Raw genomic sequence first — 24,542 nt, 5'->3', positions numbered from 1 at the left:
ATTTCCTTATCCAAAGATAGCATCACCATAATGGTATCTCCATTCTCCATCAAGTTTAACATTTATTCCAAGACTGATTCAGTGGGAATAGTGCCAGCCATTTTAGGCATTGTCTATTTTGGGATATAAGCAAGGAGAATGCATTTTATAATGGGGAGTTTATACCTTCTCTAATTTATGAGTTGCCTAGATGGATTAAACTACCACTGTAAAAGGACCAAATCTCCTGTTGACACTTGGTTTCCCTCCCATGTTCCTAATCAGCAAAGTCAAGACAGGAATGTTCTGTTTGGAAGAATCACAGGTTGTGGTGAGTTCCTGCAACTGGAGATCTTTCATAGGAGTGCTTATGAGACCTGGGCATATGTGTGCTGCTGTGAACAGACAGAGTGCTACTGTGTGGGAGACTGATCCTTCATCAAGGGAAAAATAAAAACCCAAACCAAAATAAGAATAAAAAGAAAGAAAAATGTGCATGTGGGAATAGTTCCAGTCCCCAGAATAGACTAAACTTACAGTGAATGATGGTTTCTTTACTGTCTCCTGGCTGTGGTGTTCTGCAAGTTTCTTGCCTTAAATCTCTTTTATGATTTATCAAGAGGAAAAACAAATATGTTTTAGGCATATGCCCAATGGTGATGGACTTATACTGATGTATGGATATTAATTTTGTGCCAAAGTCCCTTCCATAAAAGTCACAAAGATGGGATGGTTTTCTTTATCTTTAGAAGTTGCAATTATATTTTTTATTAGAGAAAATTGCAGTCATAAACCAGCAAAATAATTAAACAGAATGCAAATAATCCTCCTAAGTATCATTTAATGCAGGTTGAAAAATGTGGTGCAAGTTGGTAGAAAGGTTACACTGAAGGTAAACACAGGAATGACTGCTCAGCAAGGAAGGGTTTCCATAAAGATAACTTCAAAATAGTCAAACAGAAGCAAAATGGGAGCAAACTGAGTTCTGGTGATTGTCTCTACTTAAAACCTTAGTACTGGGGGTCAGGTTTGGGTCTCTCAGTCTCAAGCCTTGCTCAGCAGTCTTTTGCAGAAGAAATCAGAAAAGATGAAATGAAGCCACAGTTAATGGATTGTGTAACCCTTACCAGTATCCCTGTCTGTGAAATGCAGCCCTCTCATGCATACTTTCAGCCCTTTCATAAAATCTATTCATTCAGCAATTATCCAGCCACATGCCTAACTGGGGAAGGGAGTTCAGAACACAGATGCTGCACCTGCCAGAGGGGCTATGGGCAAAATTCTTCATTATACACCAAGGAGATTCTCATCTTCTCTACATTTGACCCATTCTGAGCAGCACCACAGAAGACCCAATGCATTTGGACATGAATTTGGACGTGAATGCAACACTGCAAACAACTCAGTCCATTATAACAGCATATTATAGAAGCACCATCTGTGCCTGTGTTTGCAGGTAGAACAAATTCAATTTTCAAATTTAAAAAGCTCTACCACCCCATAAACCCTAATAAAAACCCCTCCTTAGTTAGGATTAAGGCTCTGCTCCTGTTCCCTCTCGTTATTTGCCCATTCCACCAGTGTTGCACACCTTTAGGCCAAACATGAGTTGTGGTAGGCTGTCATGCGGTTCGGATATTATAGATGAAATCCTTCCAGAAGCAGCATCTGGCTCGATTTGTAAGCTCTGCAGTCATTTGTAGTGATGGGGTTACATGTGCCCTAGGCTTTGTCAGATGGTTTGGCTGCTTTTCTCCAGTTTTTCTTTTTTTTTTTTTTTTTTAATTGTTATTAGTTGTTGGTGAGGAATTCATACTCTGCCATATCTGCTCAACTCACTGGCAATTTGTCTGTTTAAGTAAAAAGATGCCTCATTTATAAATAAGCATTTTGAAACCTGACCACTAGCATGTTTTAGATGTGTTAGTTATAAAACTATTTATTTTTCTCCAGTGGTTTATTTCTGAGAAAGCTGTTGCCTGGTTGCCTAAAAGTTACTGGCAGGAGTGACCTTGGCTATCTTCTTGGTCTGTACCTGTAATACAGGGAAATTTCCAGAGGACTGTAGAGATGATAAACATATCCCCAAGCATTTTTTTCTGTCACGTTCATTTTGTCACCACATTCAGTCCTGAAAGTAAATAAGGCCAATTCCCAAATAGGATTTAATGTGATAGACCAAATGCCTAATTAGTGTGTGTTCCTTTTTGTTTTAGAATCTTAGTATTATAAAGGGCCTTGCCTACCTTGTTGAAAAGCTTAATTTAGACAATTGTTATATCTCATTGTGGTATCAGGTAGCATACCACAATGTGTTAGTTGTCCAAATAGCTTGCAGCTGCTTTTACTAAATAGAAAAATTGAAATGCAGGGTACAGTATGAAGTTTGTGAAGCATGATAAAAACAATGGTTCCTAGGAATTTGTTTAAAATATTATTTTCAAGGTTTAGAGGCAATCAGAGGAAAAGAATTCAAGGACTTTGGGACTAATCTGTGTGGAAAAGAGGGCAGCAAGATTTAAACACTTACTAGTGCCCAGAGAAATTACCCCACGCTGCACAACCTTGCTTATATACCATTCTTCAAATTCCTGATCTTTACTGCATCTTTTCACCTCACTTGTGCTAATTTTGGTCTCTGAAAAGATGTCATTCACATATGAATTAAATAAATATTGAGCAAACAAGGATGTTGATAATTATATACTTCTGCTTTCTTCTGTCATCGTATCAGGTGACAAGACTATAATGAAAATTAGTTGATGTACAGCACAAAGTATAGAGCATCAACATAAAGTGAAACTTTGATGAATAAACCCTCTACATCTACATGATCTTTGTTCACAGAAGCTATTTATTTTTGAACACTCGTGAAAGAACAAATTAAAACAATTCAAACTTGATTGCTGAACCAGGAAAATGGTTAAAGTCACTCTCTTTACTACATAGCATTCAGCCATATCCATTAAAAAAATGTGTTGAATTTTTGTAATAAGTGTGTTACTTATGTATAGTTTTCAGGCAATGAGTCCAAGAAACATTGGAGGCTGCTTTAAACAACTTACTAACTGGTTTTGACATGAGTAATAAATGCATTAAATTTTGCTTCTCATTCTGCAGTGTTTGGAACACTACCTGTGAGTGCTCTCAGAGGCCATGTGAAGAAGGAAGAAAAGATTGGGCTAAAAGGATTGGTTTTCCATGGAGATTTGTATTTTCACATGATCAATCATCCAAATGAGACAATGCATGGTACAGAGGTGTGGGAAACATGGCTTGGGACCTTAAATAGGTGGAAATAAGTTTCCATATTTAGTTTGTTAAATTATTACAAATACACTCAATTTCAAAAATAATTTTTTGTAAGTAATTTGTAATCAGAAATCAGAATTTGGAATCAGACTGAATCTTTTGAAAAACATTATCTGTTCTAACCAGCACGTTCAACTGAAATCTTAGTTCATGTCATTCAACTGCTGCAACTTATTTTTCCAAAGTTTTTCTAGCATATGGATTTAAACCCTATGTGTAAGTTTTCACAATCAATCAAGGTCAAATTCATCTTTGAAATAAAACAGTTTTTTCAATTTCTTTGAAAATTTGCTAGATCTTAAATATGATTAATTATGAAATCTAAAGTTTTGATAATTTTCTCATCATCAACACTGGTCTAAAAGTATCTCTGAATACTTTGGCCTTACATTTGCTTTTGAAATATTTCATTTAATGCACACAATATCATTGCAGCCTGCTGTCTTTTATTCTCTAACTGGCTGAAGAATTTTCAGGTTTGCTGAACTTAAAATCAAACTTGTGCTGTACCATGACACTGATTTCTCTTATTTTGTCTGGCTTGGCATCTCACAGTTCTGTACTTTAGGAAAAGAGACACATAACAAGATTTAAAGTTTGCTTCAACCAGTTGTATGAATTTCTGCAGTGATGGCTTTGGAACACTTCTAGTTACTCTGTTTTGATTTCAGTACTTTGATAAATAATGTCATAACTCTTTCTTCTCTTACTTCATCTGAATTTGTGCATCAAAAATGATCTCAAATGATAAGATCTCGAGCAGATAAACCCAGTCCTTCCAATCTAGGAAAAAAAAAAACTTTTTTGCCTTTTAAGGTTTGATTTTTCTAAAATTAAAATGGTATCAAGTTGCGGTCTGGAGTTGCCTAGATATTTACTGCCCATGAGTATCCATGTAGCTTGTTCACATAACCAAAATAGTTATTTTTGCCTTCACAAATAGAACACATAAAAATATCTGTTTGTGAAGTCAAGCCTTTTTATAAGTGAACTAATAAGCTATTCTCATCAAGTAATAATTTACGGTGGATTAGTTAGGCAGATTATAAGGGAGATAGCTCTGGAGTGAGTAAGGAAATGACAGCAGAAGGTTCTCTTATGTAGTTTTAACTTTCCAGAAGATTGCCAAGATGGATGGTCAGGAAAATGGGGGCGAACTGAAGGCAGAGAAAAGCTAATGAGAACCAGTATTAAAGAAATAGCAGTACCCTGGTGTCAGTGAGGGAGCACTTTGGAGCTCCATTGAGGACAGCCACCTATAAAACTCCCAGCAGGGATAGACCCAGGGAGATGGTTACTGAGCATAAAAATCCCACAGGAGAGCTCTGCTCTCGCTCATATCCTTGTACCCTCTGGGCTCATTTCAGCTATCTTGTGGTATATGATGAACAAGAGAGAAACAGGAGGGAAAGAGTCCAATATTTAAACAGAAATTTTACCCTTTATTTTGCTATAAGTTAGTAGTTCGTAAATGGATGTCTTTGACTTTTCTGCAACTTGCTCCATGTGGGAAAGAATAATGGCTGAACAGAATTTTCTTTTTTATATGAAGAAAATGATCAGGAAAGTTGAACATAATGATTTCATGCCGTGACTATAATGCAAACACATACTTAACCATCATTGTCTCCTCTTCATATAATAACTGAAAACATCTGTATTGTGCACTGAAACATTATAAGCTGCATTACATTTAGAAATGTGCTGAAGTGTTGGATTGGGTGTTTATTTATGGGCCATGAAAAGTAAGATTTTCTGCGCCTCTCATGTACAGCTAAATAGCCATAGGTAGAGTACTGAAAATTTTGGAACCCAGCAGTCACTGTGGGAATGACTTCATTATTCACTGAAGGAGGTTTTTCCAGCTGAGCTGAGTTGCTGACAAACAATAATAAACATTACTGAAAGTTGGAAACAAGAACTCAGGCATGTTGATTCTGACTGTAAAAAATGCTCACAGGGCGTGGAGGGCAAGGCGCTCTCAAAATGACAAGGTACTACAATAGAGGGATCCCATTAGAGCTGTGCACATACATTTTCTCTATTGACACAGAAGTGTTCTGACAGGCTCAGCAAACAAGCAGCTTCTCCTAGCTGCCTAGCCTTTACCTGTTGCCACAAGTAGTCTAGAAACAGAAATGTATTTTTTATGGGCACACAAATGTTTCGGCGATGAAATACACTCTGGTGGGGACATAGCAAATGTCTTCTTGGTGCAGCTTCTGAGAGCTTTTGTAGAATAAAAGGTATCACTATGTCTTTTGCTGAAGCACTTGACAGTTCATGACCAAAGCATAAAATATTATTTGAGGTTAATTATATAATATTTGCTTTATCTGCCTGATATTTTAAACATTTGAAACAATGTGATTGCTTTAAAGAGCTCACTGCTTAGTTAATTAATTTTGTAAATAGCTGCTAAGTTTCTTCCAACCTGAGCAGCTACAAAATGCTCAATAAGGTTTTCTCTGGAGCTTCGTTTTTTCTCTCTCCTCTGACTCTGGCTCAAAGTTGAAAACCAAGAAAGTGTAAAGTCCTGGCCTGTGGTTCTGATGGTGATGTTCACAAATGAGGACACAGAGTTTATGGAGTCAGTTTCTCATTGAGCAGCAGAATGAGGAAAACCTATGCCAACGGGGGATTTAGGCTGTGATTGTTACATGATCCTTGCAAATATATTTACAAGTAAGAATGAATTTTACCAACTGATGCCTGAACGAAATGTAATTTAATATTTTCTTTGTCATGGCTGAAGCCATTTGAATGGCTTACATTTTCCCTGGGCATTGAATATGTCAGTTATTTACTGTCTCAGGTTTGAGTGCCTTTAGCTCTGCCAGAAATTGTTGGTTGACTTTCAAAGTGGATCCAGATTTGTCTCAGAGAGGTCAACAGATATGCAGGATTTCTGGAAGTGCCCCAATTAAACATGCATCATTTGCACTGATTTTCCACATGATTATCTCAAATAGCCATGGAAAGGCACAGTTATCAATCAGGAGACTGAAGGATTCAGGTCTGTACAATAGAGAAAGCTGAAGACAGGAAGAGAAAGCTCATTTTTCTTTGCTTTCCCAGTGTTTACTGGGATCATAGTTATGATGGCAAACCAAGTGTAGTTGTGAAGTAAGGCTGATTCTGTCTTTCTTTATAGTGAGAAACCAAAGGGCTTTGAGCGTGTAATGCTGGATTTTTTTGAAAACAGGGTAGAGGAAATGAATTTTTAAACCAGAGGAATTCAGGTCAGTTATCTGAAGTTAAAGTAACAGGCTGAAAAAGAGTTGTTCGCTCTGCCACAATGTCTTTGCAGGTTGGATCCTTTTCTCTAACCTAGTGCTCAATCCAAAAATTCTCAGTGGCTTCAGGAGACAGAATAAACCTGGAGAAGGTGTATCTCCTCTTTGGTCTGTCTGTGTATCAGATTCCTCCCTGAGGCCTTTTGGTGTGGATCTGAATGGGATCCCAGCCTCCCATCTGCCTGTTGGCTCCTACCAGGCTGATGTGCTCCCAGCTGTGAGCACTCACTACTTCAGTGAGTTCACCTCTTCCTCACTTGTATATAGATCATTCTCTTATTAAAATTAATCTTTCCCTGCTCTGTTCCCTAAGAGAAAGCTGAAAAGGTGTGATGATCCAGAACAGTAAACACATCTGAAACTGGATGGCCAACATGTGATCATCCTTCATTAGTTGTGCTCTGATCTCAGTGTTGATGGCTGCTTTTAACCAGAAGAAGTGACCAGGAACATTTTTGTTCCGAAAAGATGTTGCTCATATTTGTTATTGCTTACCTATAAGTAGTGGGAAAAGTAAGCCAGAAGCAGAGTCTTAGCAGTAGGTGAAGACCTGAAGGACTTTCCTTCTCTATTCTGGACAGTCTGGAAAACAAATCCCAGGCTGAAGTGCAGAATTGCATGATTGTAATATCAATGCCTCACTAACAGTGCAGCCCTAGGGCTTCAGGAGACTTATTATTAGTGCTAGTAAATCAGTTATAACTGGCTCGAATTCCATCCAGACACATCATGGCTGTTCTCTGGAATCACTCTGTAGTAGATACAGTGGTGATGGAAGCTCCTTCTCTGTGGTAATTTAAAGTATTTGGAGGGAGTTTTGTGGAAAAGTGAGAAGATGATGTGCACACATTTTCTCAAAGACAATGCTGAGTGATGTTTCCATCTACCCTTCTTCCTGCCAGGGCTGCAGTGAAGATCCAACAGACTGCTGGAAGCAGCAGCTCCTCTAAACATACTTCCTTTTCCTGCAGAGGCCTACCTATATTCTTACTTAAAATGGTACAGATATCTATCAGGCTCGGGTTCTGCTTTCCAGGACTCCTTTTTTGTCCCCCCTTCACAGAAGGGAAGAACTCCAGCTTCCTGGTTGTGCGACAATTAAGATGTAGTTAAAATTTCTGAGAACTGACGAGGAAGTTACTGGTTTACTCTATGTTTAGTGATTTAGTATTTAAGATCTTTGATAATATCTCAAAAGCTTCAACTAGAGCAGAAAAATGGAATTTTCATGTTGGTAAAGGATGCACTGATTTAGCTGGGTCTGATTTATGTGAGAAGCACAAAAGTTAAAGATGTCATCGTTGGAGTTTTTTTCACCCCATGAGAAACATCCTGATTTTTTCCATTACTGCAAAGAACCAAGGGGTCATTTAGCTCTCCAGAATATTATAACACAAAATAGAAAAGTAGATTCTGATCATGTGTATTCAACCCATGTATTCACAGGAATCAGATTGTACAAACCCCATAGCTTAATTAGAAGTCTTAATTATCTAGTTTGCATCAGTCTAATTTATGTAGCAAAACCAAGCTGCTTCATAATTCCCTGCTAGTATGGGATAGAATAACTCCATCAAACTCAACAGACCTACGTCAGCATATGCCAGTAGGGAATTTAGCCTTAATATTCCAAGGAGCAATATGGCACATGATTCACTTTGGTTCACATTTTTCCCAAGGTTTTATGTAAAATAAATTTATTTTTAGTTCAGAAGAGAAATGTTTGTACAGACAGAATTGCATGTTTGTACAGACATTCCTAGAGATCCAAAAAGTATCTTTTTGTCTTCACAAAGTAAAATACAAACCAAACATCCTCAAAGGAGAAAACAAAAGGGCAATTGCTGTACTTAATCCAGCATCATATTGGATCCTTTTGTGTTGATGCAGCTGTTCCAGTGTCTTCAGCTTCAGATGATGAACCATAATGAAGTCAGTGGGCAGATTTTGGTTCTTCTACAATCTCATTTTAGTGTATGGAAGGAAAAGAATTTTGAAGACAAGTTCAGAGAAGCTGGTTAAGACAGATTTTTATATAAGACTTTTAACACTCTAAATTTGCTCAATTTTATGTTAAATTGAGGATGCACCTTTGCAGATTTTGGACAAAGCTTTGACTGATCCAGCAAATAGAGGATCTGCAGAACAAACAGGATAATTTGGATTATTGCTTCTCACTTTTTTTTTTTTTTTTTTGAGGAGGCTTTGGAATTTCTGTCAAAGATTATGAGCTATAGATTAGTTCACACAAAATATTCCTGAAACTGCTGTGTCAGGTCCTCAGAAAATGTTTAAGACCATGATATTTTGAAAGTAATTATTATTGATGCAGCTAATAATCCTGAAATGAAAAGTGTCAATGGTGAAAGCCAAATTTTCAAGAAAATTATCCATATAATTACAAGATCAAACTGTACAAAAACATTTTCAAAATATATCCATGGTTTTCTCCCTCTAGCGCAATATGAAGGTTCATTTCTAATTTTGTTTTGTCTTTACTTTTAAAGTACATTCTTTAAAAATAAGGTGGTTTTGGTAAATAAATTTCAAGGGAAATGAAACTTGTCGATTGAAAGGATTTGATATAAATTTGTAATTAATTAGTGTTGTGTTTTGGATTACTAGTGTTATCATTATTGGAAGTACAGGGCAGTTTCCAATTTTTTCATTATCTTAGAAATATTTACAGTCACTATTTATGAACTTGTCTACAACAGGTCTTTCATTTCTATAAATGTATGCAAACTTCTCACTTTTCTTTTTACCCTAACTAATTCTAGAGAAACTGTGTGTTACATTTTGCAAAGAAAAGAAGTACAGAAAAGAAATTTATACTGTTACCTTTGGTCAACATTTCATTATGCTGGTCAGATACCAATACTAGGTATCATGAAAAATAGCAAGCAATTTCTTTGAAGTCTAGCAAACAGAGAAATAGCTTCCAAGGCTTAGAATGCAGCAGCTGTAAACACAAGTGCCTACCTACAGGCAATTACTGCACATTCAGAGTGGCAGTGTAGCTTTCTGTATTATTAAATAACTTTCTGAAAACCTAATTTGCAGGGCAGTTTTATGATGTGAAAGGGAGAAGAAGAAGGTTAGGATGAAACTTAGCTTCATTCAAGCCACTGGTGGCTGTGGTTTTCAATACCCATAAATATCCAGACAGGAGCCTTTCGCCTCCACACACGCCCACGGTTAATGTGCTCAGTGTCACGATGGTCACGGGGCTGAACTCCAGCCCATTAGGGCACTAATTTGATCTCTGGCACACCCTTATAATAACCACCACAATGACTGCCTCTGTCAGGAAGCTTCTGCACCTTATTTCCCGTCAGATGTGAAGCTCAATAAAAATCTCTTGAAAACGTTCATTAATCTACTGCATATAAACCAATTTGTAATACAAATATAAGCCCCAAGTTAGTGCTAATTTCATAATGCTTGTTACTGCTAAGAAAGCCGTGTTAACTCTTGTGATGTGTCAGGGAATATAATATGTGTATCTGTATTTTTATCTATTGAAGATCACTAAAGTGTTCTTTTCACTTATCATTGGTATGCATAGCACAATTATGGGCACGATAATAGTTCAGAAGAAAGGAAAGAACACCCAGAAATGTTGATGACAATGAAATAAGATAACTTCAAAACAGAGAGAGAAAAAGCACAGTGGAAAAACCTGCTGTCCCTCCTTCACAGTAAACCCCAAATAATTACATTCAAGAAATATTATTTCTCTAAGATGACTGCATGGTCATCTTACATGGTGAAGGAACCAACAGAAAACACATCCCAAGGAAAACTGGATGCAAGATATGGAAATAAAGACAGCAGAATTCTTTCCATCACAACTTCTTGCTCTGTCAAAAGTTGCTTTATTCATATTTTTAAGTGGTATGATCTGCCAAGCTACAGGAGGTCTGGGAAGCTGGGGAGGGATGGGAAATGTACCTCCTACTTGTCACGGTCTCCTTTTAAAGTGGTATCAGATCTATGGAAAGAGCCTGAAAGAAGAATGAAGAGATACTCTATTCAATGTAATTGAGAACTGAGTGGGGAAAAAGGTAGTTCATAAGAGGGGAAAAATAGAGAAAATGAAAAAGCATTGAAGGAAGCAAAAAAAAAAAAAAATCATGCTGCTCATTATGCTTCTTCAAATATTGCGTGTATGTAGATGACCAGTCCTAGCAAATATATGATATTGCACCTGCTCAGAATAGACATCAGACATTATTACAAAAGGAAAATTTGGTGCATGTGGCATCATGTGGCTGAGGAAGGCAAAAAAATCTTATCAGGAGGCAGGAAAAAGCCAAAAAATCTCAAGATGTGTTTGCTAGTATTGCATTTTAGCTCTGCTTCTAACAGTGCAGGTTGACGACAACCCAAATGAACAGCTCTGGCATAATGCCACAATTCAGAGGAAAGCCTGATAGTTGGAGGCATGCTAAAAACACTGGGCTTGATTCCACACTCTGTCAGAGCAGCACTTGGACGGATGGAGGCATGGGTTTCCCAAGGCTGGTTGTGGATCCAGGATTCGGTGCTTCATACATGTGGCTTTAATCCACAGCACTGGCATGAGATGCTGCAGTGACCTCATGGCTGTCAAATGCCCACCATAGCAGAACTTCCTCCATCCCAAACTGCCCTGGCAACCTCTTTTTCTCAGAACATCAGGGACAAAGAACAGGGTACCTCTATACAGGAGAAACCCCCAGCTGGGATTAACCTTTGCTATACAGAGATCAGAGTCAATCATATGGTGAAAAATGTTGACAGCAAAGCAGAGAATCTTATCCTTTGTGCTTTATAAAGCACTCTTGTCCAATCATAAATTTACTTACATACCTGTTATAAATTTTTGCATGTATATTCATGCATGAAAAAAATGGCAAGGTTTGTATTCCACACAAATAAACATTAACAGTTTTATCATCATGACCCTCCCCCTAACCCCCCCTAATTCCCCCTCTACCTTTGAGAATAAAGTAATTTTATGCATTCTCTCCTATCCTGGGCATGAAAAAGTAAATGCTGTATTACCCCAACTTAGGTAACCCTTAGGATAATTTTTTAAGCAGCAGGAAACTAGGCTATCTGGCTGGGTAGATAATGATATCAGCTGCTTCCTTCCAAAACAACAGGTGCTTTGGCATAAAACTGTATATCATCATACTGAGATGATGACATCAGTTCATACTTCAGCTTAATTATAAACTACCTCCATTAATCCTCAAATAATTAAACATTTTGTGTATGGTGCAAGGTGAAATATAAAAGCAAAAGGTGCCTAGCTGTTCATCACAGGGTTAAAATGGCAGTTTCTGAATCGTTTGTACTTGTGTCTGCCTATTTTAATGTAAACTTCAAGCTGATTTTAAGCACTTCTTTATGTTTTAATGTTCCAGCCATGAGGTAGGTAAAAATAAATACTGCTAAAATTCAATGGAAACTTGATGAAATAACAAAGATATATTGATTGGAGTCACATGGAATATATATGTGCATAAATATCATACTGAAAAAACAAAGATGTGAAGGATCAGGCTTTGAATGTACAAGAATAATTGGGGGATAAGTCATGGTTCATGGCCCAATAACAGAATAAACATTGCAGCATTCTGTGTTTGCAGATTTTATGCAAGAAGATCTTAGATTCACATTCAGAAGCAGCACATCTAAATAAAACAAGATCTGGACAAACAAGCACCTTTTATTGAAACAGAATGATTGAACTTTGTATTAAATTAAATTAAATTTATTTTTAAATAATTCAGTTCACACAGTCGACAATCACTTGAAAACCATGCATTCTTTCCTTGCATTTTCACAGTGTTTGTGTACATGTTTATCATTGTTTCAAAATAGATTGCACAGTTTTTGATTTGATAGAAAAATTAGTAGCCAGAATAGAGTGAAAGCTGAATTTGTAGGCTAAAAGAGCAGAGGAGCACAGCAGATAAAAGATTATGTTCTTCTGCCTTTAAAATATAGCACTGACCTTCTTTAAAACAGATGCTATCTTCAGGAGCCAGATGTGTCTCCAAGCAAATTAGTTATAAGAAATACATCCAAGGACATAGCCATTTAAGAATCAATAAATTATGCATTTGTCATTTGTTATTGTTGAGGCTTATGCTGACATCTTTGACATGAACGAAAGAGTCTCTGTCCACAGTAATAGCATTAACAATTTAACAGAGGTGGTTTTATACCAAAGGAGAAGTGGTTTGAAGAAATTACTGTTTATCACCATGTACATATACACACCTTAATTATTCATTGCATGTCCACTTACCAGCCTACTTCCTGTTATGTAAGTTGTGCTAGATTAAAAAGTTAGAGGTCGGGCATGAGTGCTGCACTGCTGCTATTTCTACCCACTTCAACCTGAAACAAAGACAATGATGTTAACAATTATTTTCTATTAAAACAACCAAATCAAGAAAGCTGTGTTTATTGGTGGCATGTTATGAAAAATTCCTACCAAGGAGAATTTTATTTTTCTGAAAGCAAAAGCCATGGTGGAATTTTTTTTGTGGGTTTAGTTGAAACATTTGGATGACCATATGGAACTCTTAGTGGTGCCATGGGACCATGCAGCTATGAAATCTGATCACTATCTCCCTAGTGACAGCTGGAGCCTTTACACCATCAGAAAATTTTCAGACTTCTAATTTGTCATAACTACCTCCTGTGGAAAGAAAATATGTTATGTAGTTAGATACAAGAATCTGAGTCTACAGTGCTACACATATCGGCTTCTCTTTCTTTTAGCTTTCAAGCCTTAAATTAATTCCTTGCATATTATGACTCATTGATGCAAGAAATAAAACATACACACAAAAAGAATTTTAAAAAATACGAGGTCTTGTGAGATGGCAGTTACCTCTGCTGTATAGTTATAGTGGAGAATGGCCTATTTTTAAAAACCTACTTATGTAACTAATGTTGGTCCATGAACTTCAAAGTTTCTTTATATTTAAGCCTTCTCTTCAGTTTTACTCTTTTTAGCAAATTAAAGTGTAGATTTGCAATGGTTTCCATTATTTTTAAATTTTTAACATGTGCATACTTTCATTTTCTCATCAGGCCTGAATGGAAACAAATTTCAGTCACTTTTATTAGAGGAACTCACAGGAGAAGGGGATGACATCTCCCTGCCTACTACAATTGCATACTGGAGAGGAAAAAGCTCTCAGCTGCTCCCAGGAAACAAGTATCCTTTTGACACTCAAATATAGGTGTTCACCAGGCAGTCACTTTTGAAAATAATGGGAAATGTGCTAATGTGTCTCTGTCTATGGGGGCAAATCTAGCAGAGCTGAGTATCACGTCCCCATGTTTGTTTGTTGTATAGCCTTGGCTTGGTTTCTGGTCTCCCAGGGCACTTTCAGAAGTTTGTGAGTCATAGCTCAGTGACTGTGAGCAGGATAAAAATGTAAACATATGTTATCATTTGCTTTTTTATGGTCATTCTGGTATCCTTGCTAGCCAGGCATCACAATTGCCTCACTTTGGGCATAGATTCTGCTGATTCATACTGTGGCTACCATTGGTTTGTCTTTGTGATGGATTTAGAGAAGAAGCTGAGAGCTATATAGAGTGTTGTGTAATCTTATTGACAAGAAGATAACTGCTGGGTTAGGATCCTAATCCTAGTGCTGCTTATGACTTGAAATTTCAGCTCAAGTCAGTATTTCACAAAGTTAATGAACAAAAATGACAGTAAGCTTCTAATAAAGGATCTAACAGTATCTTTCTCCCAAATCATAAGCATCAGTTTTTTCTATCATATCTGACTATTTTGGACAATATAAAAGAAATCTAAGGGTACTGATCTGAGACAATTGAAGAAATCCTGAGATTATTTATGACTACTGATTACATTAGAAAACAAAACTGAGGTAGATCCTAATTAATTCCAGACTAATTTTCTGTAAAGGAGAACTGGAAGAAGAGAAGCTGTGCAGCCCATGTGACAGAAAAGAAAATACTGGATAAAAGCCACTTACTGTTCCAGTATGAATAGTACAAGACAGTGTTAGGAAGATATTTGCTTACATTACCAGAAATGATAAAAGACTTTCCATTAAAAAACGATGAGGAAAAACTGTGCATACCCTAGGAGAAAGGAAAGAAACGGCAGGGATAGCATCATGCTATGTAGCAACCTGCCACCAGCTTAGAAATGGACAATAATGACAAATGGACACAGGGGATAAAACCCCAAACACACTGTGAAGAGTTATCTTGGGCAGATGCACGATGTGTTGTGTCTATTGCTGACAGTTACCCAAGGTTTCTGCTTTTTCTACACATTGACAGTGTTTGTACTGTGTGGCATGCCAATAAAATATTTTGATTTGAAGCTGAGCACTGTAATTGTTTTTTTTCTTTCCTTAGGAAACAAACCAGGATATGTAGGTTGACTTGGAAGCTCATATTTCAATGACATCTTGTCTCCTCTCCATCCTGTGGTTGCAAAGCTTCCTTTTAGTACCAGGGCCATTCCCAGATGCCCTGGAACCCCAATGCATATCATTCATACCATTTTTAAGACATATGAAGTACCAAGAGAGGTTGGTAAAAGGAAGAAATTGTGTGGAACATGGTCACATACAGCTGAACATTTTTCATTCACAGAGCTGCAGCTATAGCTACACGTTTGGCAGATTAAATCAATGCATTATTAAAGTAGTCTTAGGTCCAAAATGAGCTTAACATGGGTTTGAAATATGGCTGCTCTGGTCTCCTGAAGTCCTGCCGTGTTAATCATGCAGACATTTTGCCTTAATTAGGTGGTTGTTGGCGGTGTACTCTGCTATTTCAGCCAGGATGTCATGCAGCAGCACCTCCAGGGCTCAGGCCACAGGAAGATGCTCCAAGCAGAAATCCTGTGGGGTTTGCTTTCGACTTTGGTCTCAGATGACTCCCTTACCCCACTTGCCTGCATGTGATTCATGAACTAGTCCCCTGTGGATACCCACAGGAATGAACATTCCCATATAAAACCAGCCTTGTGTCTTGCTCTTGGCTAGCACCATTGCCTCAGGCTTGGTCCTGAGTAGAGAGTTCAAATATTATTTCTTGCCAAATTATATGCTAATTTTTGGTTGCAGACAAAGATTAAATAAGGGCTCATTTTATCATGTTGAGTTCTTTCCTATTTTTAGTATGCTGGCGTTTTTTTCACCATCAACATTTTTGTTTCCTCTTTTTATATGCTTCTCATAGGCTTTTTTCATTTTAGCTTTATCCATCCCAAGAGCCAGATTTTAAGGTGCTGTCCCCCCACAGAAAGCTTTGGTCAGTTTATTAAAGCTGAAGATTTGGTCTTTCTTTTACCCAAGCCTATTTCACAAGAATATGAAAAACTACTAGACCCCAGTTTACCACTGTTTTTTCCAACTACAGACAGGCCAAAGTTAAAATAATACCCTGATTAAATGTTAGAAAGTGGAAAGTATCACTGAAGAGCAATAATTGTACATCTGCTTTTAAGAAGTTTCCTTAATTCCAAACTGACTGAATAGAGGGACATTGATTTATAGGATCTCTATATATTGTCATTTATGTCACCTTTAATATAAGTACCCGTATAATTGCTGAAATCCAAACAAGCGGACTGCTCCTTTTTCTTAATAATAATTATTGGAAGGGGGAACTACCCAAGTGACTACGAATATTCACTGTTCTTCATCTTCTAGCAATAAAAGGAGGGTGAATTTTGTGGTTACTGGGGAACAGGGCCTTAATCACAGGGAACAAAAGATTTCTGGAAAAGTAGATAAAATCTATGATGCCTATTCTGGTGCACTTTGTGAGCTGAGTGAAAACCGCTGTAACATTGTTTAATTAATGCTGAATTGCATGATGGCTGGTCTTAGCTCTCTAATTACTATTGGTAGTAGCTCTTCAAATTTTGATTAGTGGAGAGGTGAATCACTATCTTTGATGTGGTGAGGCAGCTTCTGCCACAAATTAAAACCAGGTAGTGAGGCTATAGATTAATTGTGACTATGTGGAGCAATTAGGACAGTCTACCTCCCCCTGTCCTCCGTCTGAAGTTTGTCGCCTGTGGTAAAGGTCATAGAAATCAAACCTGAACTGTATCCGTTTTGGATGAGATGTCTATATATAAACGCACTGTTTTGGGGAAAATCTGTAGTCATTCTAATTCAAAACATGTTAGATGTCATTTTCTTCCTTGCCAGCAGAAAGAACAAGTACCAGAGACGATCTGCGGCCGGGGCGGGGCCGGGGAGGCTCCTTGGCCACACAGGGACAGCAGCATCCATCTGGAGAGCACTCGCCGGGGGCTCGCCCGGGGGACTGCTAGCTTTGACTAACTTTGGATTCTTCTAAAACCTCTCGATGGGGAGCTGAGCAATGACTCCCAGGGTCTGCATCCTTGGAGCAGCTGCTGCAGGGCTCGCTGAGGTGGCTCCTGTCCCCCTCCCGATGCTGCAGGTGCCGCTGGCACACACTGCCCCTGGGAGGGACCTGCAAAGATTTTGTCTGGCTTAGGTGTGAACCTGAACCAAAACATAAGAAAAAATACTGTGCACTGGTGTGAGATTTTAGGAGCTTTTCTTGACGACGAGTGAGTTTTACTAATCAAGTCAGTGCCTGGGTTAGAGTACTGTGGCTCTCTTTTATTTTGAAGGTTTCTGTCTATGCTGTCTCACCATGTACAGGATAAATAATCTGGAATAATAGGAAAAAAAGGCAGTTAAAAAGAAAATATATTATTGCCACTAATTTCTGTTCTTCTGATATGATTATGAATTAAAACAATCTGATTTCAAGGGATTGTAATGCATTCATTTTTTGTGTTCTATGGTCTTGTTTCCTCCATATATGCTGCTCTGTTTTCAGCTGCTGTCAGAATTTAGTGTTTGGGCTTGGATTTTTTCCTCTCTTTATCTTGTCCTCCCTTATCAATTCTAATTTACTCCTTTCTCTACATCCTTTGCTCCTATCCCGTGACTTACTGTCATTTCTTGCCCTAATTTGTTAGTGGGAGCATGAGAAAATAGTTTCTTCTGAAGCTACTAAATATGTCTCTCATTTATTCAGCTGGTGGGAGAGAAAGAAGAAGGAATGAGGTTCAGCAAAGTAGCCTTTGTAACCACAAGATTGTTTGCACTTTACTGCTGGAACATGCTGAGACTTGAAACCTTTGTATGATTTTTATAAGTAGAGAGGCTGTAATTGAACATTCTTGCTAGACATTAAGAAGAAATAAAATATTAAAATATTTATTTTCTTCTTTTTTTTTTTAATACACGCAGCTTTTGAAATCATGTGAGTGGGTGCAATTATATAAATCTCTGTGCAAATAATGAGGCCCCTGTGAACAACTTTAAAGAGAGCAAAAGCAGCCTTTTGTGTATTCATTTCAGGGAAAAGCAATCTGGTTGGAATTTTTACTGGAAAGTTTCTCTCACCTATTGTCAGAACTGCTTTCTTGGTGTCCACTTCTGATGGGTGTATGTATATAAAGCTGAAACTCTAAATAAGTTTAAATAGCACAAGATTTAGGTAAAAAATGAGACATCCCACTTCCATGTTTTGAGCTTGTCTCTGCTTTTAATGAATAAAAAGTATAGATAAACATTCAGAAAAACAGGTATCCTCAAGTGTTTTTTCAAATAAAGCTATCTTCTTTAAATCAGAAGAAAGGAAATTATGTATTTTGGCACTGAGGTTCAAGTATTTTCTTTTGTAAATAAAAGTGAGAATTTCATAAACACAGCAATACCAACATAATCAGCACAGAGAGCTTTGGGTGCAACAAACTAGCAGCACAAAAATAACTGAAAAAGAGACAAAACTGCATGATAGGAGTTGTTGCCATTTCAGTGATCCTAGAAATGAAAAGGAATCAAAGCAGGTGAAAATATATGAAAATGACAATATGAAGAAATATATAGGATTGTATAGTTATATATAAACTCTGTTGATATAAATATAAATAGAAAACACATGGCAATAGGAAATGTGCTGGCAAATAAGTGAAAAGATATAGCAACTAGAAGCTCTTATTTCTGGACAGCTCAGCAAGGGTACAATGACGAGGACCTGCATGTTACCAAGGGAAGAGGAACTGGAGTCTGTACACATAAAGACTCTTGTTTTCTCTTGAAATAATGTTTGACAGAAGAAAGGAGAGTTATAACCATTAATCTGGTTCAATTTTACTACAATTTATAGCCCATGAGAACAAAATAAGTCTATTGAAGTACATGACAGCAGCAGTACATGAGTTCGTGCTTAAAAATATTATTCTCAATGTTGGGACATCTGGGCAGCCAGATCTAATCGTATTTCTTTTCTCTGCCAGAACTAGAACATCTGACATTGGAGTTATTTGTTCAGACATTTCTAAATAGATAGCGCCAGATAACTGACTATAATCAAAATCTTTCCTTTTTTGACATTATTTGGTTGTGTCTCCAGTTCTAAAAATCCTGTCATTGTTAAAGAAAAAAAAAAAAAAAAAGACAGGCAGAAAGAAAAAGGCATGTTTGTGAACAAGAGCCCCAGAGCCAGATTTCCTGCTCTACCTTTGATCCCCTTTGTGTAGCCTGTGAGGTGCAAAGGAGCTGGTGTCTGTTTACAGCTGCTCGGTGGAGGATGCTCCAGAGGTGGGGAGGTCTCAGGCAGGATCAAGGGATGGAGCTGGGTGCCGTTCCCAGCTTCACAAACCCTGCCAAACAGCCCAGGCCATGCAGAGAGCAAGGCAGGTTTCTGCTGAGCAAAGCCCCCTCTTGCCTTCCCCTCTCCCTGCCTGTGCAGTGTACAGGGGCTGAAAGGTGGAGGGAGGATCAGCAGTGTGTAACTGCTCCCTGTGCCCTGCTCCTGTGTGAGCTGGGCTGTCCCATAAATCCTGATGGGATTTGTAGGCTGCCTATTTGCTCTGCCACTTCCTCCCAGTCACTTTCTGGGTTTAGACCATTTTCGTCAGTTCGTTTGTCTTATCACACTTCATGTTTTCCGGAGAGAATTTAATGGAGTGTGGGAGTTCTCATAATAATCTCCCAGGTTCCACATTTATTTTCCTTAGCTTGCAGGAATATTAAGGCCAACAGAGAGAAAACAGAACTTGATCTATTTAAATAATGCTTAGTATAGACACGTTTTGATGCACATGGAGAGGAAAGAGTAAAAAGACAGGTGAAAACCGAGCAAAATGAAGCCTTGTGGAACACTGCCTGCTCCACAGCCTTGCCACATGCTGGTCATTAATAGATTTTACTGGTACTTTATGGCCAGTTGTCTAGTTTGTGGCATTCACCCTATTCTTAGAAGTTTATTGCCTTACCAGAGTGGCATACAGGTTTAGTGTGATTTTCTTCGGTAACAGTATTGGAAGTCGTTTCTGATTTGTAGTATTTCAGAGCAGACTATTCTGAAAAATGTGAGTTAGTTCTTTGAAAATATTTTGCACTGTCATCCAAGGTGGATTGACGAATTTTAGATTTAATTCTTTAAAAATCTGAATAGTGAAAACTTTCAAAAGTTTCTTAGTAAGATATGCTCATTTTTCAACCCATTCTAGTATTTATTCACATTCAAAATATCCATCTGTTTTGAAGAGAAAATGTAAAGTGAAAATGAAATGTTTTTCTTTTTTGAAAAGCTCCATTACCCTAACTGTTTTTATCACTGGTGAGAATTTTTCACACAGCTTCCTACACTTTGGGTTGTACCAATGCCAGAGCCCACTTCTCTATGTAATACATAATGTGAGTGTGCAGAATAGCTTTCTAATTAAACAAAAATCAGGGAGGTGTTGTAGTCAGACTTCCTTCATGGAAAAGGAGTTGGTAGCAGAGATGCCTCCTGAAGTTGGTTCAAAGGAGGCTTCTAGATGATGGAACCAGAGAGACAAAGAGGCACCTTCGTGGCTTTCATGTTGAACACAAGGTCTCGTGATGTATGGAGCTGTGTGTGATGGTGATGTTCCCTGTGGCTTGTTTTCTGGTTACAGATTAATTTGCTTTATGGTCTTCTGTCTGGCATGTGACAGTTAATTCATTTTCTCCTCAACAGTGGCTAAAACTGTGCCATACGACCTAGAGTGAAATCCTGAACCAACTGAAGTAAGAAGAGTCTTGCCCTTAACTTCAGTGAGATCACGATTTAATCCTTATTCTTTGCTTCTTTGGGGCCAAACTTTCATCCAAATGACTCACAAATACAACCCCCTCAATTTCATTATGATACAGAGAGAAAGTGAACTTAGAATTGAACGTGCCAAGAATTGTAGTCTGCACTCACTTAATAGCAGCTATACAAAAATTACAATCAGTTCACAGACATTTTCCAGAAGTCTGTATTTAGTGCTTTAGTATGTAAATGTTTTATTCAATGATATTTTCTCTTTTTGCAGGGGAAAAAGAAGATAAAATTCATTTTAAAAGTAGTATGTTGGAGTACAAAAACAGTGGAGGGAAGGGGGAAATAAAGTGTGCTAAGTCAATTGATATTTTACAAGATGTTTTAATTTGGCCCAAGGATTTTAGACTCCTTTAATCAGATCACAGCTGGGCCCTTTTCTATGAATAGACTTTTTAGGTTAATTATTATAAAATCTCTCTGGTCTATTATAACTGAGGAGATAGCACACTGTAAATGAAAGTGGTAGGCTGATAAGTTACATTTTTTTAGCATTAAGTAACCATGCCTATCTTAATTACAATAAAAATCTTTCAGCTGAAGGCAGGTTGACTTAACTAACAAGCAATTAAAACAGGTGAAACTATCTTTGGGAGGTGACACTTGGCCACCTGACAAGTGTAATGAGATCGTTCCATCTTTGCAGCCTTTTTCCAGGAACCTTGAAAAACAGAATGGATGTAGCAACTGGATATAGAAAAAGGGTATATGGCTTTTTCTTTATATAGTGCATATATATTTTTTTAAGAGGTGAAAGGGAGTAACATTGTACTGCAGGCATCAAAATTGTGTTTCCACTTTCATTTGTATCTTCAGTAGTGACCAGGAAGAATAACCATCTAGCCTTTTAATGAAAATTTCAGGTAAGCCTGCAAAAAAATGAAGACTTCTTTTACAATGACAAAAGTTCATCATAAAGAACGATCTGAAACAGGTATGGAGTACTCAGGGGAGAGGGAAATCCTAAGGAGCACTTTTTCTGAAATAAATGGGGAGATTTGAAGGAACGGAAGGCTAAGTTTGAAGGTGATGTGGCAGTGAAGATCTGGAGGCTGACAGGACCTTGAAGCTTCTTTTATTGTGGTCCTGTGAGCTGCTGGAGTGGGTCTGCACTCTTGGAGATGTACCTGGCTGAGCAGAATGGCTCAGGGAGTTGGAGCAGCTGGTTTAAAGTTGTTAGCAAAGTTCAAATAAAGTGTAAAGCATGGTGCTTGCAGCGTTTGCTTAATAGTAGGCCATTCCAGCATTTCACAGATAAAGTATGTCTTGTTTAGGATTTCTAACACAAAGCAACACAGCATGAACCAGAGCAGGAATGCATTCCAGATGACTAAAAAAATGAAAAATAGCATGGTAAGCAAAGAAGAGGCTATGACTAATCAAATTGGCTAGTGGAGACTATTATACTGCATCAAGTACTAAAATATTATGTACCAAAAGAAAGCTGGCAGGGCTGAATTAGTAAGGATGAGTCATTTATTAAAACTCTCAGGAAGAGGAGGTGAGGCAAAGGGATACAAGGTGAATGGAGCATAAAAATTTTTATGAAAATGCAATTAATCTTAATACTGAAATAGGACAGCAGAGCCTTCTGTTTTCAACTTCTGTTTTGCTACTGTGGATCAAGACATTTTGTCCTGTTATTTTTTTCTCTTAAATAAGTAGGAGGAAAATGAACCCAGTCTCCCAAAATATAAAAAGTGTCTTTAAAATCTTGAAGTATGAATAAGTGACACATGGTTCCCTTGCTATGTCTGTTTTCTGATTTTGGACTTTACAGCTATAACTTTTTAAGTGGGTGCTAATCTTGCCATCATAACCTGGTGAACAATAAACTAAAGCCATGATGCTAAAAATGCTGGAGCAGTGGTGACTCAACTAATTAAGTCCTCTGATATTCCTCTTAGTTATGATAATAATGGGCTCACAGTGAAAGACTAATAAGTGACAAAGAAATGTGCAGTAATGTAAATTTGAGAGTGAAACATAAGGATGATGCCTTATGAGAGCTCCTGGCAGCCCGTGCAGATGGCAAAGCTAGTGGTCCTGGTGCTCTCCTCTCCCCTGGCAACTTCAGGCATAGTCCAAAGCAGCCTAAAAGCAGCCCAAGGCAGTGCTGGGACTGGGCTCCTAGCACCAACTGATGGGGGCTACAGGTGGGACATTGGTGTGTTTGATAGTTGGAAGCTCAGCCACAGCCACTTTAGCTGAAAGAATTTAGTCTTGGCAAACTTGTGGGAATTTGGGCTATTTTGTCTTCAAGACAGACTCTTGGCTATTGATGCAAATATTGCTGTGCATGGTATTTCAGGTTATTCTGATAAGTATCCTTGTAGAGAAGGAATTGAGACATTGATACCTGGTAGAGGTCTACTCTCTGTAGTAATGCAATATCTCATCTTTTAAACACAGACAAGACTGAGTGCATCTGAAGAGGGTAACCTGCATTAGACAGTGATGGATCATTCACTGGAACCATTTTTTCCCCAATCCCTTCAAGGATTTATTATTTATTTGCAGATGATGAAATACACGAGTAGCACATACTTTTGATCTGCAGGTAAATGGATTGGAGTTTTGAAGAAAACCAGTTGAAGCACTAGAACCCCACTCACACTATAGGAGGTTGTCCTTTGTTTCTCGGCTCATTATTAGTGTTTAAGGAAGCAAAAAACGAAAAGATTGAACTCCAACCCTCGAGAGGAAGACAGAATACACTACTTTATCCAATAGATTCTGTGCAACTCAATTAACAAGGTAACAATATATTTCATCTGTCAGGAATGTTTATCTTCTCACTAATTAGCAAAGCAACACCACATTTTGAAAGGAATTGTAGCTCATAAAAATGCTTGCATCCACAGATGCCCTGTGCAGATTGCATCACTCAGTCTGCTCGGGGATGGGTTAAGTGTAGGACAAGGGAACACGGTAACATTGCTTTCCTCCTCTTCTGCAGTCATTACCTCCCTGGCTGCAGTCTTTTGTTTCCACTTGCTGGAAATTTGAAAGGGTGGAGGGAACTGCTGCAGTAGGCCTTGCCCTTGCCCTCTTTGTTTCTGCTAGTCTTAATTAACCTCTCCCTAGGTTCACCAAATTTGTGATTAGAAATTTTTTTAAGTTGGGTTTATGCTCACTAAGCAGGTTTTCTCATAGCTCTACTTGAAACCCCATTATTACCATTTTAAATGCTTCACTGTTTGTTCTAGAAACCCATCTTAGTAATTTATCCCATATCTCTATTTTCCCCTCATGGAAAATACAATTATTTTAATTCTTCTAATTGTTTTTCATTTCCTACACTCCAAATTTGTCTCTTTCCCCCAGGCATCTCTTCATCTTAGCTCATTGACTGGAAAGGCCTTTTTGGCTCTTTAGTTCCTTATCTCTATTCCAAATGGACTAATATTGTACAGTGTTCAATAAAAAAATAATTTAATTTGTTATTTCTTTCATCATGCAGCTGCAAAAATGGCAGGCTTTTAAGATGATTCTTTAGATTTGGGGATGCTAAGTGCATCTCAAATTGAGATGTCAGTTTTAATGGAAAGTTATGTGGAACTTTGGGTAAGAATGAGCATTTGAATAGTAACACAGGTATAAACCTGCCCTGTTGTTCAGCCCTGCACACAGCAGAAAATGTAGAGCACCTCCTTGCTTTGTGCAGGAATAACTATCCCGTTGTTCCACAGCTCCCATGGGGAGTAATCAGAGCCTTGTAGCACTTTCTTTATTCTTTTAGTTATTTTGCTTAATCTCATG

At 37.9% G+C, this 24,542-nt stretch overlaps 1 protein-coding gene across 3 annotated transcripts in view; it reads left to right on the top strand.

Annotated features, from left to right (window-relative positions):
* The window catches only part of LOC148222649 (uncharacterized), a 71,011-nt gene extending 56,047 nt beyond the window's left edge, over window positions 1-14,964 (top strand). For 2 of the 3 annotated variants that reach the window (XR_015805714.1, XR_015805715.1), the window contains one exon: window positions 13,686-14,964. Coding sequence is in view for 1 of the 3 variants with exons in the window: in XM_088170829.1 (XP_088026955.1) it covers window positions 3,100-3,231; window positions 13,686-13,837 (284 nt within the window). In the remaining 2 variants the exon portion in view is untranslated. Of the gene's footprint in view, window positions 1-3,099; window positions 3,232-13,685 lie in introns of all 3 variants that reach the window. The other variant, XM_088170829.1, reaches the window with a different exon arrangement.
* The last annotated feature ends 9,578 nt before the right edge of the window (window positions 14,965-24,542 follow it).

The sequence above is a fragment of the Sturnus vulgaris genome, chromosome 10, assembly GCF_052056855.1.
Source record: "Sturnus vulgaris isolate bStuVul1 chromosome 10, bStuVul1.hap1, whole genome shotgun sequence".
NCBI classification, from domain to species: domain Eukaryota; kingdom Metazoa; phylum Chordata; class Aves; order Passeriformes; family Sturnidae; genus Sturnus; species Sturnus vulgaris.
The sequence above is the reverse complement of the archived record's forward strand: the minus strand, read 5'-3'. Positions and strand labels throughout refer to the sequence as shown.